The sequence below is a fragment of the Siphateles boraxobius genome, unplaced genomic scaffold (assembly GCF_051911475.1).
Source record: "Siphateles boraxobius isolate OS27281-9 unplaced genomic scaffold, OSU_SipBor_1 12, whole genome shotgun sequence".
Lineage (NCBI taxonomy): Eukaryota > Metazoa > Chordata > Actinopteri > Cypriniformes > Leuciscidae > Siphateles > Siphateles boraxobius.
Genome location: NW_027508722.1, coordinates 25,346,818 through 25,372,126, shown reverse-complemented (window position 1 = coordinate 25,372,126; position 25,309 = coordinate 25,346,818). Strand labels below are relative to the sequence as shown.

General features: G+C 35.8%; 1 protein-coding gene and 1 long non-coding RNA gene across 24 annotated transcripts in view; one reads left to right on the top strand and one right to left on the bottom strand.

The window, feature by feature from the left end:
* ptk2ab (protein tyrosine kinase 2ab) overlaps positions 1-25,309 on the top strand; it is a 64,576-nt gene that overhangs the window by 25,616 nt on the left and 13,651 nt on the right. For 8 of the 23 annotated variants that reach the window (XM_077215534.1, XM_077215523.1, XM_077215485.1 and 5 more), the window contains 18 exons: positions 774-853; positions 1,328-1,390; positions 2,739-2,793; positions 4,273-4,413; positions 4,710-4,787; positions 4,873-4,971; positions 5,065-5,182; positions 7,151-7,190; positions 7,488-7,546; positions 9,534-9,590; positions 11,181-11,278; positions 12,190-12,274; positions 13,505-13,605; positions 14,977-15,092; positions 15,307-15,407; positions 17,966-18,055; positions 18,415-18,619; positions 23,917-24,028. In XM_077215534.1, the coding sequence (XP_077071649.1) occupies positions 774-853; positions 1,328-1,390; positions 2,739-2,793; positions 4,273-4,413; positions 4,710-4,787; positions 4,873-4,971; positions 5,065-5,182; positions 7,151-7,190; positions 7,488-7,546; positions 9,534-9,590; positions 11,181-11,278; positions 12,190-12,274; positions 13,505-13,605; positions 14,977-15,092; positions 15,307-15,407; positions 17,966-18,055; positions 18,415-18,619; positions 23,917-24,028 (1,698 nt within the window). Of the gene's footprint in view, positions 1-773; positions 854-1,327; positions 1,391-2,738; positions 2,794-4,272; positions 4,414-4,709; positions 4,788-4,872; positions 4,972-5,064; positions 5,183-7,150; positions 7,191-7,487; positions 7,547-8,188; positions 8,207-9,533; positions 9,591-10,613; positions 10,635-11,180; positions 11,279-12,189; positions 12,275-13,504; positions 13,606-14,976; positions 15,093-15,306; positions 15,408-17,965; positions 18,056-18,414; positions 18,620-22,503; positions 22,614-22,833; positions 22,975-23,916; positions 24,029-25,309 lie in introns of those variants that run through there. The other 15 variants (XM_077215511.1, XM_077215469.1, XM_077215442.1 and 12 more) reach the window with 6 other exon arrangements.
* LOC143723338 (uncharacterized) lies at positions 369-10,073 on the bottom strand. The gene is made up of 2 exons (XR_013197087.1): positions 9,866-10,073; positions 369-2,037 (listed from the first exon to the last, which is right to left on the bottom strand). It is a non-coding gene; the product is annotated as an uncharacterized LOC143723338 (long non-coding RNA).

Below are 25,309 nucleotides of genomic sequence, written 5' to 3'. Positions count from 1 at the left end.
CAAAGTATTTTGGCATAATGGTGTTATTTGTTGTACAGCTTTTAATTTATGCGGATTATAATTTCAAAAAAGATAATTATAGATGTTTTTGCAAAAATGAGAATCATAATTGCAATGATAAAAATGTCACAATGCAAAAATGTAATGGTCCTACAATAGGTATATTTTTCTTTAAGCCAATTTATTTATTTCTTTATTATTATTTTTGGGGTGAAATACGTGTGATTATTTTGGGGTGAAAAATATATTTTCATGAGATGCACCCACATTGAGGGATTGAGTGGTGGTTTCGTGTTCAAGGCTCAGTGTCCGTAACTGGTTTGATAACTGCCAGGTTACAAAGATCAAACCATGAGCTCACAAACATCATTGTAAAACATTTAATGACAAGTGACTGGCCTTTGTATAAGTTCATGTCTCTGTTCTATGGTGCAATCACACCATAAAAGTTGCACTGACCAATTCCACCTGGTCTTATGTGATGATCTATACAAAAGAATTGAAGACAAACGAATTACAAATAGCATGGATTGAGAGGAAAGTATTGCTGCATCAGTTATCAACCTTCAGTATTTTTCATGAATAGCAAATTAGCTTTGTATTACTGTGTTTCTTGTAAATTGAAACTCATCATTGTCTATTTTTTATTTGGCACGCAATATCGGTCTGTTGAGGAGGATTGAAATTATAAATTCTGTCATCCATCCTGTACAGTTAGTATCACCTTGTGTCTCTCTCCTTGACTTGCCTAGACAAATGTTTCTCTGTCCCAGGTGAAAAGTGATTATATGATGGCGATTGCCGATCAAGTTGATCAAGAAATAGCACTTAAACTAGGCTGCATTGAAATCAGGTATGTGTGATACACATTACATTATGCAGCACAACTGTTTTTAACATAATAATAGCAATATGTTTCTTGAGCATCAAATCAGCATATTAGAATGATTTCTGAAGGATCATGTGACTCTGAAGACTGGAAACAGAAAGCTGAAAATTCAGCTTCGCCACCACAGGAATAAATATTAAAATATAATCAAATAGAAAAGAGTTATTTAAAATTCTAATAACATTTTACAATATTGTTCAGTACTGTTGTTCAGTATTTTTTAAATGCATTTTTTGAATGTAAATGTATTAAAATAAAATATACATTTACACTGTATTATCAAATTAATGCAGAGTTAGTAAGCATAAGAGGCTTACAAAAAAAAAAGCATACTAACCCCAAACTTTTGAATGGTAGTGTAAATGTAAGTGTTTTCCAATGACTTTTATCAACTAAGGATTGAATTCAGACAAATCACTTTCCTCTTCTCTGTTCCAGGAGGTTTTTCAGGGACATGCGTGGTAATGCCCTGGATAAGAAATCAAATTATGAATTATTAGAGTAAGTACTGCTATGTTTAGATCATTAGTATCCAGTTCTAACCTTGTGCCAATATTTAATTATGTGATGCATCTTCAGACCGAATCCGTTTTTATTGATTTTGAGAAATTTTGGTCCATTTAGTTTTGATGTAGGTGATTTCTTTTGTGAGAAAGCTAAAAATAAACTGTCCACTGTTTTGAGAAAGTCGACATTTGTGAAATTTCAAGTCATAAATTTACACTCTATAACTGTGCAGCAAAGAGGAAAGCAGACACTATCGTTACTGAAACCTCTCATCCTTTGTACAGCTCGTTTCAGTTACTGCCATCAGGTTGCCTCTTTAGAGCTCCTTTGGCCAAAAAGAAAGCGTACAGGAACTCTTTTATTCCTACTGCTATTTCTATTTTAAATAAGACTAAAAAGTATCATTAGTGTATTGGGCTTGAGCCTTTATTGATTACATGGTTGTAAGGCAGGCCTACTTCTTTCCTTGTAACAATTTTAAATTGTGATGGGCATGTGATTGTACTGTGTATATGTGAGCCTTTTTAACCAAAGACAAATTTCTATCACTGGTTGATAGATAATAACGTTTTTTTGAATTAGAATTTTGAATTTGAAGTTCTTCCTGTTCTCCTGGTCCTTCTTCAGAGGTCTGGTCATGTCTGTTGGGAAGAGACGCGAGCGGTCAATCGGACAGGAAGAGAAATTGGGAGAAATAGAATTACAATTGTGAGATATACAGTAGCAGTTTGAAGAAATATTCACTGTTGTGAGATAAAGTTGATATTACCAAAAATGGGCTTCCCTAGGGAAACTTGGTATGACACCACAAAAAGAAATGGCTAGCAAAATGCAGTACTGCTTGTTGCTGTCACTATTAACTTGCTCATCGCTTTTCTTTATTTAATGTGTTAAATTAAATTCTGATCAGTTCTCATATTACTCCTATTATCATATTGAGCACTGTTACCTTATGATGTAATGCTGTGTATTTCAAAACAAGCTCATATTAGACTGAAAGGAGTACTCTAGGTCTTTGAACCGTTAGAGGTTTCTCTCCATCTCTTTTTTCTTTCAGATTGTGTGTATATGGGTCAGAATAACTAGTCCGTGTTGCATGGCCCTCTGAAACCCGTCTGATCTATTTTGAGTAGAGTATAATTGATCTCTGCGTATCTCCTGCAGTGTTGCAGCGGCTCCATTACTGTACTGTTTACACTGGAAGAGACGATAACCTCTACTAATGGTTCAGCCTCAAACAAGTTGCTGTCTCATTTCTTGTGTTTTTACTCCAAAAACTGATCTAAGGTTTTACTCTCTTTGAAAACTGAACTCAGTGTCTTTCTGTATTCTCTCCCTGCAGGAAGGACGTTGGTTTACGGAGATTCTTTCCAAAGAGTTTATTAGATTCAGTAAAGGTAAGACATTTCTGATGCTCCTGCGATGACTTCCTCAAAACGGTGGTTGTCTTGATTTATTGAATGTGAGAAAATGCTATTGTTCAGGCAAAATCAATGTTATTACCTACCTGGCTTCTTCTGCGGTCTCACACCCCTGAGATGATTTGGCCCAGTTCTCTCTCTCTCTCTTTCTCTCTCTCTCTCTCTCTCTCTTTCTCTTTCTCTCTCTCTCTCTCTCTCTCTCTCTCTCTCTCTCTCTCTCTCTCTCTCTCTCTCTCTCCCTCTCCCTCTCACTCTCCCTCTCCCTCCACTGAAGGGAACCGTTCTAATGAAATGCAGTTTGCCACGGAGCCAGTTTCCTTTTCCACCTGACCTACCTAGTCCGTTTCAGTCTTCAGTGTGCTGTGGCATGAATGTCTACTGTTATTTTAGCTGCTTGTAGGGCATTATTCTTTGTGAAAAATATAAAAATTTATATATGTAAAAAAAATGTAAAGAAAAATATTTTAACATCTGAAAATTATGCAGTTTACATTTTTGCAGTCAGAAGCTTCTGTGCTTCTTATTTTTAATTATTGCTCATTGAGATGTAGACTAAATCGCAATTCTGTGTGCGTTTAAATGCATTTAAAAATTGAGGTTTAGCGTTTGTGTCCCCTAAGGGATTTCCCTTTTCTTTGTTAAAGGGGATTTTCTGCATATTTTGTGGCTTTCGCTCTCCTCTGCTCTTCCTTTTCATAGTTTACATTCTACCCCAAAGCAACCCAAAATCACCGCCTTTTCATTGGTTGCCATGGAAACCCAAGCCCATGTCAGGAGGGAATAGAGAATTACCGACCAGTTTTGAGGATCTTTAGATTTTTCAAACATTCTCCATCTCTTATGGAGAGGACACTGATTCTAATTGGCTATTTATCATGTCTAAATAATGAATACTTTTTGATAGTGTTTACATAATTTGACACACACAGCTTGTTTACACCATTAAAGACTCATTTTAAAGCTATTAGAAAACGGTTTAAATTTAGATTATAAGATCCCCTATTGAGATGGCTGTCATTATTCTACTGAGGCGGTTTTATTTGAGCGATTTCCTTGGCTATGGTCTTAGTCTTGTATTGTGCCATCAAAATGATTGATATTCTCTGTGAAGAAATATTAATTTCGAAAATTCAGTTATGAACGCATTTTCCTTTTAAAAGGTTCAAATATCCCAGTTTGTTGAAATAAGGTTCTTGTTGTGTAACACCTTAAGGTGAAATGTGTAATTTTTGCACCAAACAATTAGTCCCGTCCCAAATGTACGCCATTGGTTGAGCCAGAGGAAACAGAGCAGTGTTTCACAGTTTACAATCTTTCTAAGTCACGAGTTGCTTAGAGTTGTCAATGCATATTAAACTCGGATAGGAAAAAGTCTTTAAAATAAACAAAACACTTTTAAGGGATTGTGAGTAATAGCTTAATTTGATTACAAGTAATTGTGTTTTGTCTTTTCAGGCTAAATCCCTGCGGAAACTGATCCAACAGACGTTCAAACAATTCGCCAATCTGAACGATGAGCAGTGTATCCTCAAATTCTTTGAGATCCTGTCCCCTATATACAGATTTGATAAGGAGTGTTTTAAATGTGCTCTCGGGGTGAGTTGAGTTGAATTAATTCAATTCATTAAAATAAAGCCACAAGTCTAATAACTCTCTTGATTTATTATTTCTTTCCTGATGGTAATTTAATGGTCTGTAGTGCCCTCTGTTGGCTAAAAGATGAATATCGTCTCCAAATGGTCAATTTATTTATTTTTTTATTTTTATTTAAATGGATACAGCCTTTAATCATTTGTCAATGTGATTGGAAAATAATGTTGCATTGTATTTATTAGTTTGTTTGTGTTTCATGAAGTGTTTGAGTTGAATGTGTCTGCTGTTGTGTGTGCTAGTCGAGCTGGGTGATTTCTGTGGAGTTGGCCATCGGACCAGAGGAAGGCATCAGTTACTTGACAGACAAAGGCTCAAACGTAAGTACTGTGCAGTCCTCTTGATGGGGGAATGAACTGATAGACATCTGTACAGTGTTTATTAAGTCTGTATCTCTTTGTGTAGCCAACACATCTCGCCAACTTCACGCAAGTGAAGAGTATTCAGTTTGAGGAGCGAGAGAGGAAGGGAATGCTGCAGTTAGATGTGGCTAGAGCACCTGAGGTAACACCCACACCTTTTTCAGTGTATTATTTTGTTTTGTATGTGGTTTTTGTACATGTATATAATGGTACAGTGTTCTTGTGCATTTCTCAGCCTCTGACGGTTACAACTACAACACTGAACACTGCGGAGAACATGGCCGATCTCATTGACGGCTACTGTAGACTTGTTAACGGAAGCTCCTCATCGTTTATTGTCCGTGTACAGAAAGGTGAGAACACAAACACATACATATACACACAAATACAGATCTCAGACAAAATAAGATACTCTACTCTTCAAAAGTTTGTGATAAAAAAAAAAGGAAATTAAAGTAAGGTTTCATTTGTTAATGTTAGTGCATTAACTTAATTTATGTTAGTTAATACAATTTTTCATGTTCATGGTAGTTTCGCAGTGCATTAAACGTTAGCAGATACAACTTTCGATCTTAAAGCAGCACTATACAGTTTTTTTAGCTTAACTGAACAGCTTAGGAGTTATTGGAATGGTTATATGACTCTTTTCGTGTTGAATGGTGGTCGTCTCGCCCCCCTCTGGTGCCTGTGAGTGGAAAAACCGCACTTGCAATTTTGGGCCGGCGGACCGCCGTCAGGAAGTATCGCGTGATTTCAGCTCTCGCAATGTAACAAATTGCTTTACGGCACTGCACACATTACACGCATACACCCCCCCCATCCAGGATCTGGCTAGCTATAAGAACAACTATCATCCCATGGCAAAGCCGGCATATAAGAAGCAGAAAGCTAGAAAAGCATTGTCGGAAGAACATAGAAAAAGGAAACGGCAGACTGACCGAGCGAGGAGTCAGACACGAGTAAACATCGGACCTGCGTTTTCAGAATGGCGAAAAAAACGAAGAAAGAGCGGTTGGAAGAGTCTAGAAAAAGGTAACGAGAATCTGACACCGCGAGGAACCGGACAAGAGTCCCACTCGCTCAGGCTTTCACTGTTAAAGTTGATTCCTGCGATTATCATGAGAACAGTTGTCAATATCTCACATAATTATCAGGACATAAATAAGCCTACACGTTGTAAATAGTGTAAATGAGCGCAATTTGCAAACTATTATGATAAATTGCAATAATCATGTCTTACAACATCATAACGGACATTGTTACGAAATAATGCGACGTACATGTAACTTAATTGGTGTCATCTGGCATTTAGGCTCAGGTAAGCCTAACGCGGTAGGTTACTTTATTATTATGAAGTGCAGAGGCCGTGAGTGCAGATACGCTCTGCGTGAGTTGTATTTACGACATTAACGTTAAATACAAGTACTCTACAGCGACTCTAGGGATCGCTGTTTGATAAAAAACAGAAATCCTGCATAGTGCCGCTTTAAATGTATAAGTGAATGTTGAGATTAATATTCACCAAGATTAATAAATGCTGTATTGTTCATTGTTAGTTCATGTTAACAATTGTAAAGTTTTACCTAAATGAATACTTTTATTCCGTAAGGACACATTATATTGATCAAAAGTAATAAAAAAATATTTATAATGTAAAATTGATTTATATTTAAAATAAATTGTTTTTATTTCTATTCATCAAAACAGTCCTGAATTTTTTTAAATCACGTTTTCACAAAAAATATCAAGCAGCACAATGTTTTTAACATTGGTGATAATAAGAAATGTTTCTTGAGCACCAAATCAGCATATTCAAATGATTTCTGAAGGATCATGTGAAGACTGACTTTTAGCTATTTTAAATTTTACTGCATTTACTGTATTTTAATAAATAAAAATGCAGCACAGGTGAGAGACTTCTTTCAAAAACACATAAACAAATCTCACAGACCCCAAACATTTGATCTGTACATATGTTTTATATGCAAAACAACATACAGTCAGCTAAAAATAAAGCTAAAACAAAATCTTGACAAATTAATTGACCTTATTAATCGATGCGGATCTGTTACTAGCATGTTCACTCATTAATTATCACATGATCTTCACTGGATTCACTTCCATTGTCACTCCTCATTTGCATAAAACACAGCTATTGCACATTGCCAGTAGTCACTGTTGCTCATGTCACCTCAAATCATCAAATAAACTCTGATTGAAAATGAAAATTATATTCCTTACTCAGTTGTTGTTGTTTTTTTTGTTATTATTTCTGTTTTGGTTTTCACATTTAAATTGTATTTGTCAATGTTTGTCAACAGAAGGAGAGAGAGCTCTTCCATCTATCCCAAAGGCTCCAAAGTAAGTTTATACCCACAGTTTTTCATTAGATAGACTCAGCTCTTCTTACACACTCTGTTCTTGCTCCTTTGGCCTCTTTGGCTCAGACATGTGGAATCTCTCAGTGTACCCTCAACTAATGTGACGCGCAGCCCAGCTCCCATTAATGTGACTGTGCTAGTGCCCATCTGTTATGTCATCCTCCCTGCACATGCTAATGGAACCGGCACAGTGGCTTCAGTGTAGAAAAGGTCATGCTGTGATTTAAGTTTGATTGAGAATGTACATGATTCATCTTCTTCAACCTCTGTCACACAGATCAGCTAACCATGAGAAACGGTTGCAAGGAGTCAAGGCCAAAGCAATCTCCATTTCAGGTAAGACTTATCCAAGAGGACTGCACTGTGACCTCGCATTTTCATTGATAACGAATTTTAATCCATAACTAATTCCAGCTGTGTTCTTTGAACCTCTTATGTTTTCTGGAATGACAGTTGAGATCGTATTAATTCTAAGTTGTTCGAGTTGAAATGAATGTGGTCGAGTCTCTTGCACTTTTTCTAAAACTCCTCCAAACCCTTCAGTTACTTTCTAAACCTTCTCCAACTTACTTTTGTGTGTAGAATGTCCCCTAAATTACAGTGGTCAATGTTCCTCACAAGGAACCTTTTGGCTTAATAAACACAAAATAATGTCTTAATAAAAATACAAAAAGTTTTGTGAGTTTTACGGGAAAGAAAATGACATTATCTCAGTGCAAGAACAATAGAGATCACTAGGACGTCCCTCACCATGATAGTGCATGTGTACATTTAATATAATCTAAAGCTTTTTTCAAGAACTTCCTCTTGCTAATAATGGTTTGGGGCTTTGTTTTGTTGAATTGTGTAACAGCCATGAAATACTCTTTTGTGCTGTTGCCTCTCCTTCTATCTGTTATGATAAAGACATTAATCTAATGCTTTCTCTTTCTCTCTGTCTCTCTTCTTAAATCTTTTGCATGCTGATTGGATCCACAGATGATATTGGTGGGGATGGTAAAGTCCAATTTTGTCTTATTGCTGAACTGAGCGGGCTATTCACAGTATATATTATAAGTCATCTTGATCAGTGTGTGATTTTGCTGACAAAAGAAATGTGAATACGTCAATGATTCTAATGCGCATTTAGGTTTCCCATAGCCTGTTAATACAATAGTTTTAGAATATAGAATATATATATATTGATGATATATTATCAATTTAAACTTCAGTCACAATAAAAAAAATTAAATGATTAATTTGCGCAATTACTCTTAAATGTTCAAAAAAAGTCTTGTGTTGTAATAAAAAAAATATATATAGGTAAGAATTGCTATTGTTGCTTATGTATTTAACTCTTTTTTTTTTTTAACTACATTTTTAACTTTTCAACAATGCCTGGTTGGTGAAAATTATGTTGACGAACATATCAGTTATTTTAATACATTTAAATCATTTTTTTTATAAAGTTTTTGTTCGGTTATATTGATCAGCCATATTGCCTCAACTGAACTCCCAACCATTTGTATTTGAACTTATTAGCTCAACACAGATATATATTTTTCAGCGAATATTAAGTATCAGAGTGAGCTGAAGTTTTTCACTCAAGAAGAGTTATTTGCTAAAGCCTGCTGCTCAGAAGACAAGCAAACAGTTGCTTCAGTGTTTTCCTGTTTGATATCACAGTTTGACTGCATTCAGCTTCATGTTATAGTCCTGTGAACTCCAGAAAAACAAAATACCTAGGTGTATCTGTGTGCTTACAGTGGAATGTGATGTTGTTTTTATCTCGTAAAACTATTCAGTTCAGCCATGTTGGAGACTTTATCTACTGAAAACATGCATCCCTTTCTCTCACAGTAAGGGGAAAGTGTTCGCTCACAGCACTCCACTCGTGGGACTTCACTGACAGTCAGTACAAGCTGTCAAAATCTATTGACTTTCGCTGCATAGCTGAGTAGAGAATATTTGACATAACTTTTTCCTTAAAACCAGACACAATAGCTGTCAGATTACCCATGACTTCATCTATTTTTCCCAATGACACCAATGCTTTAGAAAGAAATCCCCGCCTCACTGCCAGATGTACTCGCTCTTTAAACACACACTCAGATATCACAGCTGCGAGGATGTGATCGAAGCCAACTCAAACTCCTGCAGAATACATAGACCTCCGAACACTTTTAAACTTAGCACTGCGGCGTTAATGGGAAAGAGACGTTGGAGTGTGTGAGTTGTGCAAGAGATGAGAAGACATGTTTCTGAGGGGGCTTCTGGTTTTGGAAGGGCTGTTTTTATCTGGTCCTGGTTCATTAGGACTTAAAATACTGTTTTCCCTTTTCAGAAACAGACGACTACGCTGAGATCATAGACGAAGAGGACACATACACCATGCCCTCCAGTGAGTATCACAGGTTTACCCTGAGCTCAGACCAGTATTATGTGTTCTGGCTTAAAAATTCACTTTAAAACTGAATCAATCTGCTAAAATTAAATCCTTTTTGTGTATTTTGTCCACAAATATTAACTATAGGAAATTCAAGGTTGTATATTTTGAATATATTTAAAATTTGACTTAAATGAATCTGGAGGGTAAACCTCTTGAGTTAGTTCAGCTGTTGTATATCGTAAAAGCATCCCCTAAAGCAAATATATAATTCTGCAAATGTTCCTTACCTACTTTCGTATTATCTCCTAGATTTTTGAGCATGCTGTTTGGCATCACAGACACAGACGCTCTTGAGACGTTTATAGATGCTTGAGTCGGTGTCGCTTTCTGCTTAGCTGTTCTTTTAGGTCTGAAACTGAACTCTGTAACGTGGCGTTCAGTTTTGTCTCTCCCTTTCTGTGCGCTTGCATCTTAGTCAATCATCATTTGCTCAGTGTGGGCTTGAATATAGGAAGTTGTGTTATAAAAACAGAACTAAATCCATGTATTGACCAATCCTGGTCACATGGACGCTGTTCCATGTGCTTATAGGACACAAGTGAAGCATTGAAATGGATATGATGTTGAACGTCTGTTTTATAAATAGAACAAACATTTAGCTATATCATATATTATGGTTTTTAATTTAATAATCTTGTATGTTTGTAACCCCAAAATTACCTTTTTTTAGAGTAATATTAAGAAGTAAATTTTTTATAGATACATATACACATGTTTTTCTATATGTATTTGTTCCATGGGTAGTATTTTTTTAAAGCTGAAATTATGCTGTTTAATGTTAAATAGGCTGCCCACAACTGTGAAATTAACATATAAGTGTGAAAATCACTGGGCCGTGATAACAAAACTTTAGCGTTTGTAAAGATTTATTAAAATGTTATTTTATAAAAGGAATTCATTATTAGTTAATGGTGATCTTAATGTTATCCAGTGTTATATTTGCCACTTTGTTTTCTCTCGTTATTGGCACAACAGAATATTATGGACTAGATGAAGGTAAAGCTGTTTCTCCTGCTGTTTTCATTTCCTTCATATGCTTGAGACTTCATGTGTGACGGTGGCGCCTGTGTGTTTGTGTGCTTTTGCTTTGCCTGTCTGTGTTTCTTTTGGTTGAATCTTTATATCCTTATTTACTGATGGTTTAAACAGAGATCATTGTTTTTTGGGGGGATTCACCCACATATATGCTGCGTTTTGACTGACACATTCAAGTTCCACTAATGGTGCTCCAAACTGGCTTTGACACTTTTACATATAAATGGCTTGTTCAGTAACAATTTTTTTCTCTTGTTGATGAATAAACCTTGGTATATTTTCTTTACTGAGTCTTCTTTGCATTTTTGTTTTATAATTGTGTTTTAATGATATGTATGGGATAGATTCTATATTGGAAAGCATATATGAACAGATTCAGATGGAGTAAAGAATTGCATGGTTTCTTGGTTATTTTTCTGAGTACATAGTGCAAAGTGACCTGTGGTAATCATAAATGAAATTATATTTTTAAGTGTTCGTTCACTGTAGGTCCATTTTGTCTTTCAGCCAGAGACTATGAGATCCAAAGAGACAGAATTGAGCTGGGACGCTGTATAGGAGAGGGCCAGTTTGGAGACGTCCATCAAGGGATCTACTTGTGTCCGGTATAAATTACTTGTTACATTTTATTAAATTATTTAAACAGTAATTATGTGAAATTTTATTATTCGAATTTGAAATAACTTTTCAAATAAATTTTTTCCTGTAAAATTATTCTAAAATGCTTATTTTGTGCTCATCAAACAAACTGTTGAAAAAGGTGCTGCTTTAATGAAAAGATGAACAGCATTTGTTTGAAATAAATGTTTTGTGTTACAATGTCTTTACTGTCGATTTTGATCAATTTAATTCATCCTTACTGAATAAAAGTATTAAAGGGTTCACCCAAAAATAAAAACGTTTTTCCAGACCCGTAAGAGTTTTGTTCATCTTCAGAACACAAATGAAGCTCTTTTTAATGAAATCTGAGAGATTTCTTTCCCTCCATAGACAGTCTATGCAACTACCACTTTGGTGCTTCAAAAATTTCATTAAGTGATCGTAAAACTAATCCATATGAATTGAATCAAAATTTTCAGACGAGACACACATTCTGTATATAAGATATGGTAATCTCATCTGTACTTGCTTAATGTGTGAGAACGAACTTTATTTGTTCTTGCAGAAGCTCAAACGTGTTGCGTAACACAAGAATGAACCTCATTGGTTCGCGCATGTCAAGCTAACATGCTTGAGCATCCGTTTACCACAACTGATGTGTGAGTTGATGAATGTTTATATGTGAAAAAAAGCCTAAATTGAATATGTTGATCATATAAAGCAGAACATTTGGATTAAACCGCTCAGTTCATAAGGATAAGTTTTACTGAAAAGGTCTTGCTGACCCTACACTTTTGAGTGGTCTTTATTAAAGTATAATTTTCACTGTGATAGGAAATAATGATGTCATATGAAACGGGAAGCTGGACTAAAACAGTTATTAAATACTTGTTTTTGCTTCGTTTTTTGCCGTCAGGAGAACCCAGCACTTTCTGTGGCAATAAAGACGTGTAAGAACTGCACCTCGGACAGCGTTCGAGAGAAGTTCCTCCAGGAGGCCTGTGAGTGTAAAATCTCTGATACCCAGCAGCCCATAACAGCACTGAATATCTGCGTCATTCACATGGCTGTGTCCGTCAACTTTCCATCACTTAAATTAAGAGGAATGTGTTTTGGTTAATTGGTGCGGAAACTCCAAACATTTTCAGAATGTGGAGTTTGTAAGAGCACAGCTGTTGGCTTTTGTACACTTGAACAGGTGCTTGTATGAGAGAGAGTGAAGGAAAGGTCAGGCACTAATAAATAGGATATGATGTTTTTACCACAGCTTTTATAGATCCTTCACAGTTGATTAGATTTATCTGTATAATACAGTTTTGTCTGATTTAGATGCACATGATGCACATCCCACTATTCTGAATATCACCTATAAATGTCATACCACACTTATTAAAGGGATAGTTCACTCCCCCCAAAAAAGTCATCATTTACTCACTCAAGTTGTTCCAAACCTGTATGAATTTCTTTCTTCTGCTGAACACAAAAGAAGATATTTTGAAGAATGTCGGTAACCAAACAGTTGATGGGCCCCATTGACTTCCTTAGCTTTTTTTTCTCCGTACTATGGAAGCAAATGGGGCCTCATATCACAAGCTTTCACTATGTATAAATTAGTAGTTCTCATCTGGTTTTGCCTCAGGACCCAGATTTTACTTTAAGCAACATGTTGTGACCTAACACATACACATACTAAATTGTTTAAGAGACGATGTAATAAAAAAAATTCAGTACATACTATGCAAGTAATATATTGTTCTTTCGTTATGAATGCAACAACAAATATGTACACTACAATTTTAAATTTTGGGTCATAAAGACCAAGGCTGCATTTATCTGATCAAAAATACAGTAAAAAACGGTAATATTTGTTAATATTATTACAATAAATAATATTATAAAAATATTATAATTTACAAGATCTGTTTTCTGTTTTAAAATACAGTGTATGCTGATTTGGTGCTCACAAAACATTTCTTATTATTATCAATGTTGAAACCGAACAGCAAAAGAACAGCATTCATTTGAAATAGAAATCTTTTGTAACATTATAAATGTCTACTGTCACTTTTGATTAATTTGATCAATTTTACTTAAACCTGTACCCGAAACTTTTGAATGCAAGTGTATGTTTTTCATAACAAATGCAGTTATACTGTATATGCTGCAGTACGCCCTGCTGAAATGTCATAGCTGTGATGTTGGTCTGATTTTGTCTCTTTGTGTTCCTGCAGTGACCATGCGACAGTTTGATCACCCGCATATTGTTAAGCTGATTGGTGTCATCACAGAAAACCCAGTGTGGATCATCATGGAGCTGTGCACACTGGGAGAGGTAGGGCTTTTTTTTCTTTTTTTTTTACTTATGGCAGGCAATCCGGGTTATGTGTAGCATTTTGCATTGGGTTTGGGGAAGGGGTTTGAACACGTCATAAATGTCCAAGGGAACATGTCCTGATATTAAATGCATTAAGCTCACATTATTCGCAAAGATGGCAGCCGGGTTAAAGCTGGATGAATCTATCATGACTGCTTGTCTCATAAACTGGCCATAAAGGCGTAGTAAAGATGATTGCTAGCGGAGGCTGTTTGTCATAACACTTCTCAGATGATTTAATCCATGAGACACTGTGAATGAAGGTAAATGAGCATCCTGATGGGAAACTAAAAACTCTCTAAAGTCTCTACAGGGGTTCTGCATTACCTTAAAGCCCTATTTACACCTGGTGTTAACATCTGTCTTGTGTGATCCGATAAAAAGCGGACAGCTAAGACACATACTGTTCACATCTGGGGCCAGATTGAGAAAACACTTTAGAGTAATTCTAACTTTAAAAATTACTGATTTTATTTTGATTCCCAAATAGGAATGTTTAACGGATAGTTCACCCAAAATGGAAGTTCTGTCATTATTACTCATGACGTTCCAAACCTATATGACTGTTGTTCTTCTGTGGAACACAAAAGAAAATATATGAACTATCCCTTTAAGATCGTTGTTAAGACAAAACTTTATAACAATGTAAATGTTCTTACAAATTGTAAATTACTTAAAGTTAGAATAACCTCCAGCTTGTGTTAAATCTCCAAAGGTAACATTATAATTATTTGGTTTATATTAATTTATTTGTTTCAAATATTAGGCATTTCAATTATTCAAGCACGTATATACTGTATATATAAAAAAAACATTATATGCAAACTTCTCATGATCTGCATGTTTTTTTTTTTGTATGTTGCAGCATACAGATGGCAGACATAACCAAGATATTACATTAAGTTTAGTGCATATACTGAATGCCTGTATTATTTTTCTCATTATTTCACTGGGGCGGTTGTTTCAGACCATCACTAAATGTGGTTTGATTAATCACAAAAAATGATTTGAACCTTGTTTACACCTCTATTTAGAGCTGACTACTTGTGAAGATCACTTAAGATCACTTGTGTCGTCACAGTTGTGGGAGGAAAAAACATAGTAATGCAAAATGAGAAACTCATGGATATAGGCTGTGGTTTCCTGTGACCTGTACAACAGCTCCATCTAATGTTCATCATTGGTTTTTACTCTGACAGTGTTGTATATGTTAATTGTTAATTAATGTAGTTAAATTTCCTTTGCATTTGCATAAAGCTTGCGTAATATTCTTTAATTATTTACTGATATATTTATCCATTTTTTTTCTCCCCCTCTTTTATTTTTCAGTTGCGTTCCTTTCTTCAGATTAGGAAGTACAATCTGGATTTAGCATCGCTTATCCTGTTTTCTTACCAGCTCAGCACAGCCCTTGCGTACCTAGAGAGCAAACGCTTTGTACACAGGTAAGTGTTCACATCTTGCAAACACTGCTGGTGTCGCAGTCATCACTTCCTTTTCCTGTTGAATGTTTTTGCAGGAAGGATCAGGAGCCTAGTTGTCTATCTAGTTGTTCTTCTGCATGCATTATTTATTTTACTGATATTGTACTGATAGTCTGGATATAAGGCAGTTCTTAAAGGTGTCTACTGAACATGTTCTTTCCTAATGTTTTTTTAGGGACATTGCGGCGCGTAACGTTCTTGTGTCTTCAGTGGACTGTGTGAAACTGGGAGACTTCGGGTTGTCTAGATACATGGAGGACAGCTCTTATTATAAAGGTATGAAGGCACTGTCGATTTTTTTGTGTACCTTTTAACAGACATTATTAAGTGTGAAAATGAAAGAAGAAAAAGCCTATATATATCTGTATCGGCAAGTACCAAAAATATCATCAGTATCATACTCGTTCTGGGAATGTATATAGACTATGTATGTATATAGAATGTATATATACATGTATATAGACTATTTAGATCAATGCTTGATGATCAAGCAATATTCAGCAACGGCTTTCTGATTATTTTAAAATGAGAAACAACTGCCTATTCCGAATTTATACACTGAAAAAAGTATACATAGTTCCTACATGACGTCACAACCTACGGGTATTTGCAGACCCGGCGCCATTACTGTGGGCATGCTGTGGGCAGAACATTAGAAGAAGAAGCTGAAACGAGTTAATTTCGTGATAAAAAGTGAAAATGGTCATCTCCTGCTGGGTCAATGGATGTTCAAATCGTGCCGGAGGTTCAGTTAAATCTGGATTTTACAGCATACCCGTCATTAGACTTCATGAATGTGAGAAGACTAAGCTTTTGTTAGAACAATGACGGAGGTTATGGCTGGCGAGGATAAACAGGAAAGAAACTCCCTCAAAACAAATATAAGTTAACACTTTGCAGTTTGAATGATGTGCTGTATGAACAAAATGACGAGGTATTAAAAACATACAAAAATAACATTGTTTCCACTGTTCGATCGCGCCCGCGCCTCTCACTCACTCGCACACACACACACGCGCGCGCACATTCCAGCATTGCAATCTCCCTAAAGAACCCGCGTATAAAGTAGTTCCGCATTACATTAATTAATTTGCACACAAGTTTTATTTATTTTTATATTCATGCACCGAACCATGACGCCCGTACCGTTTCGGTTCAATACGAATACATGTACCGTTCCACCCCTATTCTTCAGTGTACAAATAAGTACATGCATATAACAGAAAGCACCGATGACCGTTTTAAGGGGAACATAGGAATTAAGTTGTGGAGGCTATGGCTTTTTAATAGACAGATAGTCTAGCATCATGCTTCATACCTTAGCTATGAGGACTAATTTTCCATTGATTGCACTTGAGCAAAGGTCACCAACCCGACCCTCGGCAAGCTGATTGTACGCCTCCAGTGATTTCCAGGCTCGGAATTGCTCACATACGTAAAAACTCCAAGCCAATACCAGATAATGGTACACATGAAAATACTGTATCTGAGGCAAAGGTGCATAATCAGTGCTCAGTGCTTCCTTCGTTAGCGCATACGGAACCACACCATTTATGACTGAAATTTTCGCATTGTACCTCTCTCTGTCTTGTGTTAATAGAGTCTCTTTATAATCTCTGTCATTTTGTCTCTTCATGATTTGCGTAACATTATAAACAGAAAGAAATATTCGAAATTTGCTTGCAAAACTTTGTAAACACCGCAGCTTATGCCATCAAAGATGGCGTCTCCGGGTAGGTCTGGCCTGTGGGAACTATGTAGTGTTGCAATTAGCCATCACAACTTAGAATAACGTTAGAATAACTTTCCTGGATTTACCTTGAGATCTCAAATATTGAGTTGTCACTTAATACAACTACACATTTAAACATATTCTGTCACGTAGCATCACACTTATTTGCCTTAAAGCCCATTTTCTCAAGAAAAAATGTCCAAACTAATTTTTGCAACATTTAAAGTATTGATATTGAATTTATGCGCTAAATTTAATCGAAAAAAGATCGTGTTGACACTTGAGAAATTTGGAAGAAAAAAAAATCATTTGATGAAAACTTGCTAGTAAAAAACATTTATAATGTTACAAAAGATTTATATTTCAAATCAATGCTGTTCTTTTGACTTTTTAGTCATCAAAAAATCGTGGGGAAAAAAATCACATTTTCTACAAAAATATAAAGCCACTCAACTTGTTTTCAACATTGATAATAATAAGAAATGTTTCTTGAGCACCAGATCAGTACCAAAATTCAGCAAGGATCATGTGACACTGAAGCTTGGAATAATGGCTGCTGAAAATTTAGCTTTGCCATCACAGGAATAAATTACATTTGAAAATAAATTAAAATTTTAAAGTTGTAACTCAAAATGTTGTAAAATTTAATATTACTGTTTTTTTTTACTATATTTTTCATCAAATTCATGCAGCCTTGGTGAGCATAACAGACTTCTTTCAAAATAATTAAAAAAAATCTTACCAAATGCCAACCCCAAACTTTTGAACAGTAGTACACATTGGGGTACAAAAGCCTTTTTTAAATTAAACCTCAAAATAGACAGGTTTTATGTTTTAAAAGCAACTAATCATTTCATGTTACAAAAAGAAGAATGTATACATAAAGACATTTTAAATTCTGCACTGTTCTGCACTGTTTTCACTCAAATTGCAATGCTGATAATATAATTTGTAGTGAAAATTGTTGCATTGAATTAGAAAATAATGCCTAAATGGAAGTATTCTCACTAGTGGTCTCAGACTTTTGGAACAGACTCTTCTCATACCTTTCTCTCTCTCTCTCTCTCTCTCTCTCTCTCTCTCTCTCTCTCCCTCTCTGCAGCCTCTAAAGGAAAACTACCTATTAAATGGATGGCGCCAGAGTCAATAAACTTCAGACGTTTTACCTCAGCCAGCGATGTGTGGATGTTTGGTAAGTGTGTGTGTGTGTGTGCTTTACTGCTTTCAATTCGATTTCTAGTCAAAATCAGAAACTCAAAATCATGTGCATTCTTCAGACATTGAAACAGCCCACAAAAACATTAGCATAATGCATTTAGGACATCAAAATTGTTCATAAAAGGTATGTGTGTGTCAATAAAGAGGTGGCGTAGAGCTTGGATTTTTCCATCCTGTGTGTGTAGCGAAAGTTTCATTAATAGTGTAGATTGGGGAGTGACGCCACTTGTTTTATTGCAGTCTTTAATTAGTGCTAAAGTTGGGTTTCATCTAAAGTGGAATATTGCGATTGTCTTCATGTGTATCTACACTCTCTTTATGTTTGTGTTTTAGGGGTGTGTATGTGGGAGATACTGATGTACGGAGTGAAGCCGTTTCAAGGCGTGAAGAATAACGATGTGATTGGTCGGATTGAGAACGGCGAGCGTCTGGCTATGCCTCCTAACTGCCCGCCGACCCTCTACAGCCTCATGACCAAGTGCTGGGCGTACGATCCCAGCAAACGACCACGATTCACTGAGCTCAAAGGCCAACTAAGGTCAGTCCACATAACTTTGAGTTTTGCACAAATTCTGCTCCGTTCACTTTTCGCTGCATTTGAACATTAAAGGTCATGGTCATCAATTAAGCTTCCTCCTTAGGCAAATCTGATTTTTTTCTTAAATCTGATTTTTTGAGGTAGACTGTCCACACTATCAATTGCAAGTGATTAAATAAGATTTGTGTGTCCAGATATAATCAACCTATCTGCATGGGTTGCTTTTGTAATGACGTAGGCGTATGGACGTATGTGACGAGGCTTTCAAAACGGATGCAGGAAAAATGGAGGTCCATTATCTCTCTTTCAAAATAAGCACCCTGTCGAGTCGCGGTGAAGAACTCCTTCGCACAGGAAAAACTCCGCAACGGAAGAGACTGGTATACATGTTTGAATGTATACTTTCTGCATTTCTGTCACTGGTTTTGACGTTGCTGTTGTGAGTCGCCTTAAGAATGATACAAAAGAAATCCAAATTTGAAAAGCCAGAGTGTTCAGACTGAGACACATCTGTAAAAATCTTATTGGAATTGCATTTCAAATCACCTTCAAATTTGGTTTGAATCAGATTTGATAAAATCTTTGAAAAAAATCTGATTTCATGTGGGGGGTTTTTCAGTCCAGACTGTCAAAAACCCAACTGGATATGCAAAAAAAAAGATTTTTGCTGGCAAATCCTTACACAACCACAGTCTCATAACCACAGTAAATGCCTGATAGCAGTAGATGGCGCTGTAATGCTCTAGTATAAATAACTGTGTGACTGGCGTGATTGTTTAAAGATTGCTAGGCGCAGCAGGTAGAGATTCAGCATAACTTGATTGAGTTGAATGAAAAGGCCTGAGGTTAGACCTGTAATGCATTTTATGTCAGAGCTCTGGTTTGCTTCAACACATTAAGCTGTTGTGCTCATGCAGGCTATTCAAGTCCAATTAACATTTACTAGTGTGGTTTAGAGCTGTATGACTCCAGTGCTCAGCTTGCTCTATATTATAAAGATAATGTACATACTACTTTTACAGTGGTTGTTACTGTTTCATATAATTGTTCATGTCCATATGTGCACCATATTTTTATGTTTTCTGATTTCATATGAAGTCATCAATAATATTTAAACTGCAGGAAATTGTATTTATTTTACTCTTTCCTAGTTGCTGTTGTTACATTGGTTTATATTTATATTGTACTTTTTGTTTATCACAAATATTTTATTATAATTTACTCCTCACTATAGTAATTTATAACTAGTTTTTAATGAGCATCCTATCAGATTGAGCAGTACAACAGCACTCACTTTGATTTTTTTCCATTTCTTAGTTTTGTATTTAGATTTTAAACATTATTGTTAGACTTTTCACTGAAACTATTCAATACAATTATTATTTTTATTTTTTTCTCTGTGTTATAATGTTATTTGTAGTTGGATGTTTTATAAAATTAAAACAAAAACATCTCCCCATGCACATATGGAGTACTATTCAAAAGTTTGAGTTTTGTAAAGCAAATCTTTAAAGAAATTAATACTTTTATTCAACAAGTAAAGACATTTATTCTGTTTCAAATAAATGCTGTTGAACTTTCTATTTACCAAGACGGCCCTGAACCAAAATCACGGTTTCACAGAAATATTAAGCAGCACAACTGTTTTAACAGTGATAATAATAAGAAATGTTCCTTGAAAAGCAAATCAGCATATTAGAATAATTTATAAAGGATCATGTGACACTGAAGACTGGAGTAATGATGCTGTAAATTCTGCTTTGCAATCACAGAAATAAATTATATTTGAAATTGTATCAAAATAAAAAACCTGTTATTTTGCATTGTAATAATATTTCACAATATTACTGTTTTTACGGCATTTTTAATCAAATAAATGCAGCCTTGAACTAAAGAGACCTCTTTCAAAAACATGAATATGTCTTGCTATGTAAGTGTAAACATTAAGAATTGCATTCTTCAAGGAAGTTTAATCTAGTTAAGCCTTGACTCGTCCTCTTCAAGTCTATGACACTTCCTGTCTGGACCTGATTTCATAGTTACAATAGCAACTATGAAAAAAAGAATTCTTTCTTTCTTTCTTTCTTTCTCTCTCTCTCTCTCTCTCTCTCTCTCTCTCTCTCTCTCACACACACACACACACACACACACACACACACACACACACACACACACACACACACACACACACACACACACACACACACACACACACACACACACACACACATCCTTGAGTGTTTATCTCTCCCTGACCCTTTCAGGCATGTACACTCACTCCCTGCATCTTTCATGATACAATAGTATTGAGTTCCCAAATGTCTGTTCTTGTCCACACATGCAGTCAATTCCTGTAAACGCTAATAGAGAGGGGAAAACGACCTGTACTCTGACAGGCCATCAAACACATGATTTCTCAATAATCTGAGGAATCTTGTCCGCCTTAAGCAAAAACATCCATTGATATAAAACAGATTTGACAGCATGAGATATTTCCAAAATCTCAAGTTATACACACATGCCCCAGATATCCAAATTGAGACAGATATGTCATGTTGCATCTTGAGTTTCCAAATGTATTCCTTGTTGGGTATCTTGGATGGAGTGAAATTGTTAAAATGCATATTGAAAAACCAGTTCCCTCTTTGTACCCTCATTAATTTAGTTGTTCATTAAATTGTAGCACGTCTGTTTCTAGGAGACCCTGTAAATATTTGCACTGTTAATCCAATTTATAAAGCCAAATTGCATATCTGGTGCTGAAGTTATCAGAACAGGTTTAGTCAATATGCTGTGTTTGATAAGGAAATTAGCCACTGTATACTTGATCTATTGGTGGATTTATGGTATTTAGAGTGTAATCTCAAGGTCAGTGTTGATGGGGTTTGTTTTAAAAGAGCGTCATTTTGCTAAACAGCAGTTTTTATAGAACACAAATAAAGTTTGTGTACCTTACCCAAAATGATCTCTTAATGCTATTCCATCAGTGCATACTGAGATGAAGTGATGATTATGAAATGATATAGTCACATGGGTTTGACACACAGGATGCTTTGTCAGTCTTTGTCAGCGATTGCAGAAAGAAAGTCTAGTCTAAACAAACTGAGGAATGAATCATTATGTTTGTCTTCGCACTCAATAGTTTGATTCTAAATATTGTAGGAGTAGTTTGCGCGTCTGAACTATTGTGTATGTTGAGATGTTTGGTGCTTGGACATTTTGGACAGTGTAACATTAACTGAATTAGCCAGGTGTGAATGTGGTCACTTTCTTTTAAAAGAGTGGCCCTCTGAGGAACATAAGCCCGGTAAAGTTCAGCATTAGACTTGAGAAATGAGGGTTTGGTGTAGCAGACGGTCTGTTATTCACAGGCAGGCAGAGGATGATGGATTGATATGATTTGGGTGAGTCTTGGACTCGATGGTCATTCCATAGATTCTGTATGTGGCCTTTGAGATGCTGCAGAGATTTTCTCCTTTTTTTCCTTCAGACTATATTAAAGAGCTCTCAAGCACAAAAGTGTTTAGTTTTTTTTAGCGTTTATATATATATATATATATATATATATATAAATTATACACAAAAAATATAACTTATTTTTAATTTTTACAATTTATTTTTTCTTGTAGAAACTTTAATCATCAAGATCACCAATGTTTTTGGTAAGAATGAATTTTGGTTATTAAGGGCTGCCAACCCCAAGCCTTAAGATGCATTTAATGTTTTTTTTTTATTAAGCTGCTTTAAAGGTTGTTGTTTTTTAATTGTAGGAGGACATATTTGATTTTTAAATTTTTTATTAGTTACAATTGTTTATACCTTTTTAATCCTCAAGAGCTATCAAGACCAAACTTATCATGGCACCTTTTAATCTGTTTTATTAGATTCAGCTCCAGCTTTTGTCTTTGACAGCCTGAGACCCCTGCAACAGTTATGGCTGTGTATGATGGTCTGGGTGTGGGGAAGCTCAGCAGGTCAGGATTGATCACAACAGGTGTCCCTTCTGTTTATCCTGCGTCTCTCTCTCTCTCTCTCTCTCTCTCTCTCTCTCTCTCTCTCTCTCTCTCTCTCTCTCTCTCTCTCTCTCTCTCTGTCTCTCTCTCTCTCTGTCTCTCTCTCTCTCTCTCTCTCTCTCTCTCTCTCTCTCTCTCTCTCCCTCCATCCACTCATGATCTCTCTGAGATAATAGAGTTTCCAGAAATAGACCCTCTCTCAGTCCGCTTGCATTCTCTCCCCACTAAGTCTTACATGCTCCATTCTTTCGCACCTCTTGCGTTTCTGTAGCCACCTCTGAGTGCAAGACTTCACTGACGACAGGTACGAGCTTCACACATCGATACTATAAAGACTGTGTGGTGAGTTTTAAGGTCATTTATAACATTTCCATTCTTGTAAGGTTTTTATTTGAACACTAAAGCCATTTCTGTGAATGTACTGGAGCGTGAGCAGACCCCACCCTGAAACTGCACTAACGTTTGTGGTTTGGGGTCGGTTATATTTTCAAAGATGCCTCTTATGAAAGCCAAAGCATTTGTTAGATTAAAAATACAAACAGTAATATTGTGTATACTATTACATGGCACTATTACAATTTAAAATAACTCTTTTCTGTTTGAATATTTTTTAAGTAATTTATTCCTTTGATGGCAAAGCTGAAGTTTTTTCAGCAGCCATTACTCCAGTCTTCAGTGTCACATGATCCTTCAGAAATCTCTTCTCTTTTTTTTTTGTGGGCACCAGGTAAATGTTTTTGTTTTTATTTTTATCTATTTAATGTATCCATGCTGAATAAAATTATTAATGTCTTTAACAGATAAAATCCTGCTGCCCCAAAACCTTTGAACATTAGTACATATGCACTAAGGAAGTATATAATGCATAAAGAGTGTTTGCTTATGTCTTTGTATTAGTGTCTCTTTTTATTCACGTAGCAGTCTAGAATGAGAAATGTTGAAGGATTATGTGTTTCAGTGTTTCAGGTCTGATATGAATCTGCGTTTTTATTTTCCATGGTAGTCGACCCCGTGTGTGGGTTGGGATCTTACACTGACTCGTCTGTGATGACAGAGTGACTCCACCTTTCAATCAGTTCCATAAAATTGTAAATGTCTTCCTCTCGAACTCATTCTTATTTATAGGAATGAAAGTTTGAGTGGAAATTACCTTAAATTCACATTTGTACTAAAGAGCTCTATTACTTTTCTGCGGTCGCAAACTCGAGGATCCATATTTAGGCCTCATCGTCTTAGAAGAAAGATGTTGATGTTTGATAGTGTTTTCCACCGGTGTTTGTGCAGTACAATCCTCTCGGATGAGAAGGCTCAGCAGGAGGAGCGCAGCCGTATGGAGATGAGGAGACAAGTCCCCGTATCCTGGGACTCTGGAGGCTCGGACGAGGCGCCACCCAAAGTAAGTAACTGCGCTGGGCTATTTCTTATGTTAAACAAGCTGGTCTACAATTTCCTAATTAATGTGTAACTGCCTAAGAATGCAAAAAGAAAATTTTGTTTTAAATTCATTGGATAGTTCATGTGTTTTTTACATTTATGGCAGCCTGAGTTCATCTGGAACAGCAGATTTATTACTAAGGTTAACAGCGTGTCACCATTTGTCACCCTAGCACATGGTGGCTTGTTTGGAGTTGTAGTATGTGTGTTTGTTTTAACGTAAACCAGGTCGTTTTTTTATTTATTTTTTTATGAGTGTGAAAGAAAGGACTAGAGCAATTTTTTCCCCGTGAAAACTGTTTTGCTTACAATATTTTTGGACATTTTATTTAGCATCAAACAAGTATTAAACAAGAGTGTCAATGTATCGTTTAAACATTTTTATAGGACAAGATGCATTTTTTTCGATCTTTCAAAGAAAAAAAAGACTATAAATATATTTCATGCCGTGATTGATTCATTATTGTGTGCGTGTGTGTGTGTGTGTGTGTGTATAGTTAGCCAGCAATTTTCCAGACCTTCCCTTTGTCTGTAATCTCAGCTCTCCAATGCCAGGTCACGTCTTCTGTCATAAAACATCTCTATATCTTGGATACAGTACCTTTCCAGTTTTTCATTTGTTGTGGTTACATATAGTGGGATCTAAACATCTGAGACCACAACACAAAGTATATTATTAGCATAGCAATCTGGTTTATTTGCTTATTTAATTAGTGTCCTAGAAATAGTACAGATTTTAAATATTTTTATTTCAATATTTTAATTAGATTTTGAATCACAGATATTCGCTGTGGTCTCAGTTTGAGATGGTCTCGCTTTTGGACCCCACTGTGTAGTACATTTGCTTCCCATATACAAAAATGCTTCTTCACATGTGGTTATCTGTCTTCTCTCTTCATCTTCATCTCTCAACAAGCTTAATATGAAAATAAATATGATTAGACATGTCGTGATCTTTCCTTATGTCTGCTACTAAAGACAGACTACTTAAGACTTTTAATCTTCAGTTTTTATCACCTGAATACACATAAACTAATCAAAACTGTGATGATGGAAATCAAGACATCCTTGAACTCCAGACTGCATTTTTGTGGATTTCAGTCCACGTGTGCCAGCTTTGAGATCTGTATATGCTGGTTTGCCCCTCAAAATGATCTAAACAAATTTTAGAAAAATGCATTTAAAATGTACCATCTTTCTTTTCTGGAAAAACAAATCAAACATTCATGACCCACTGAGTCTT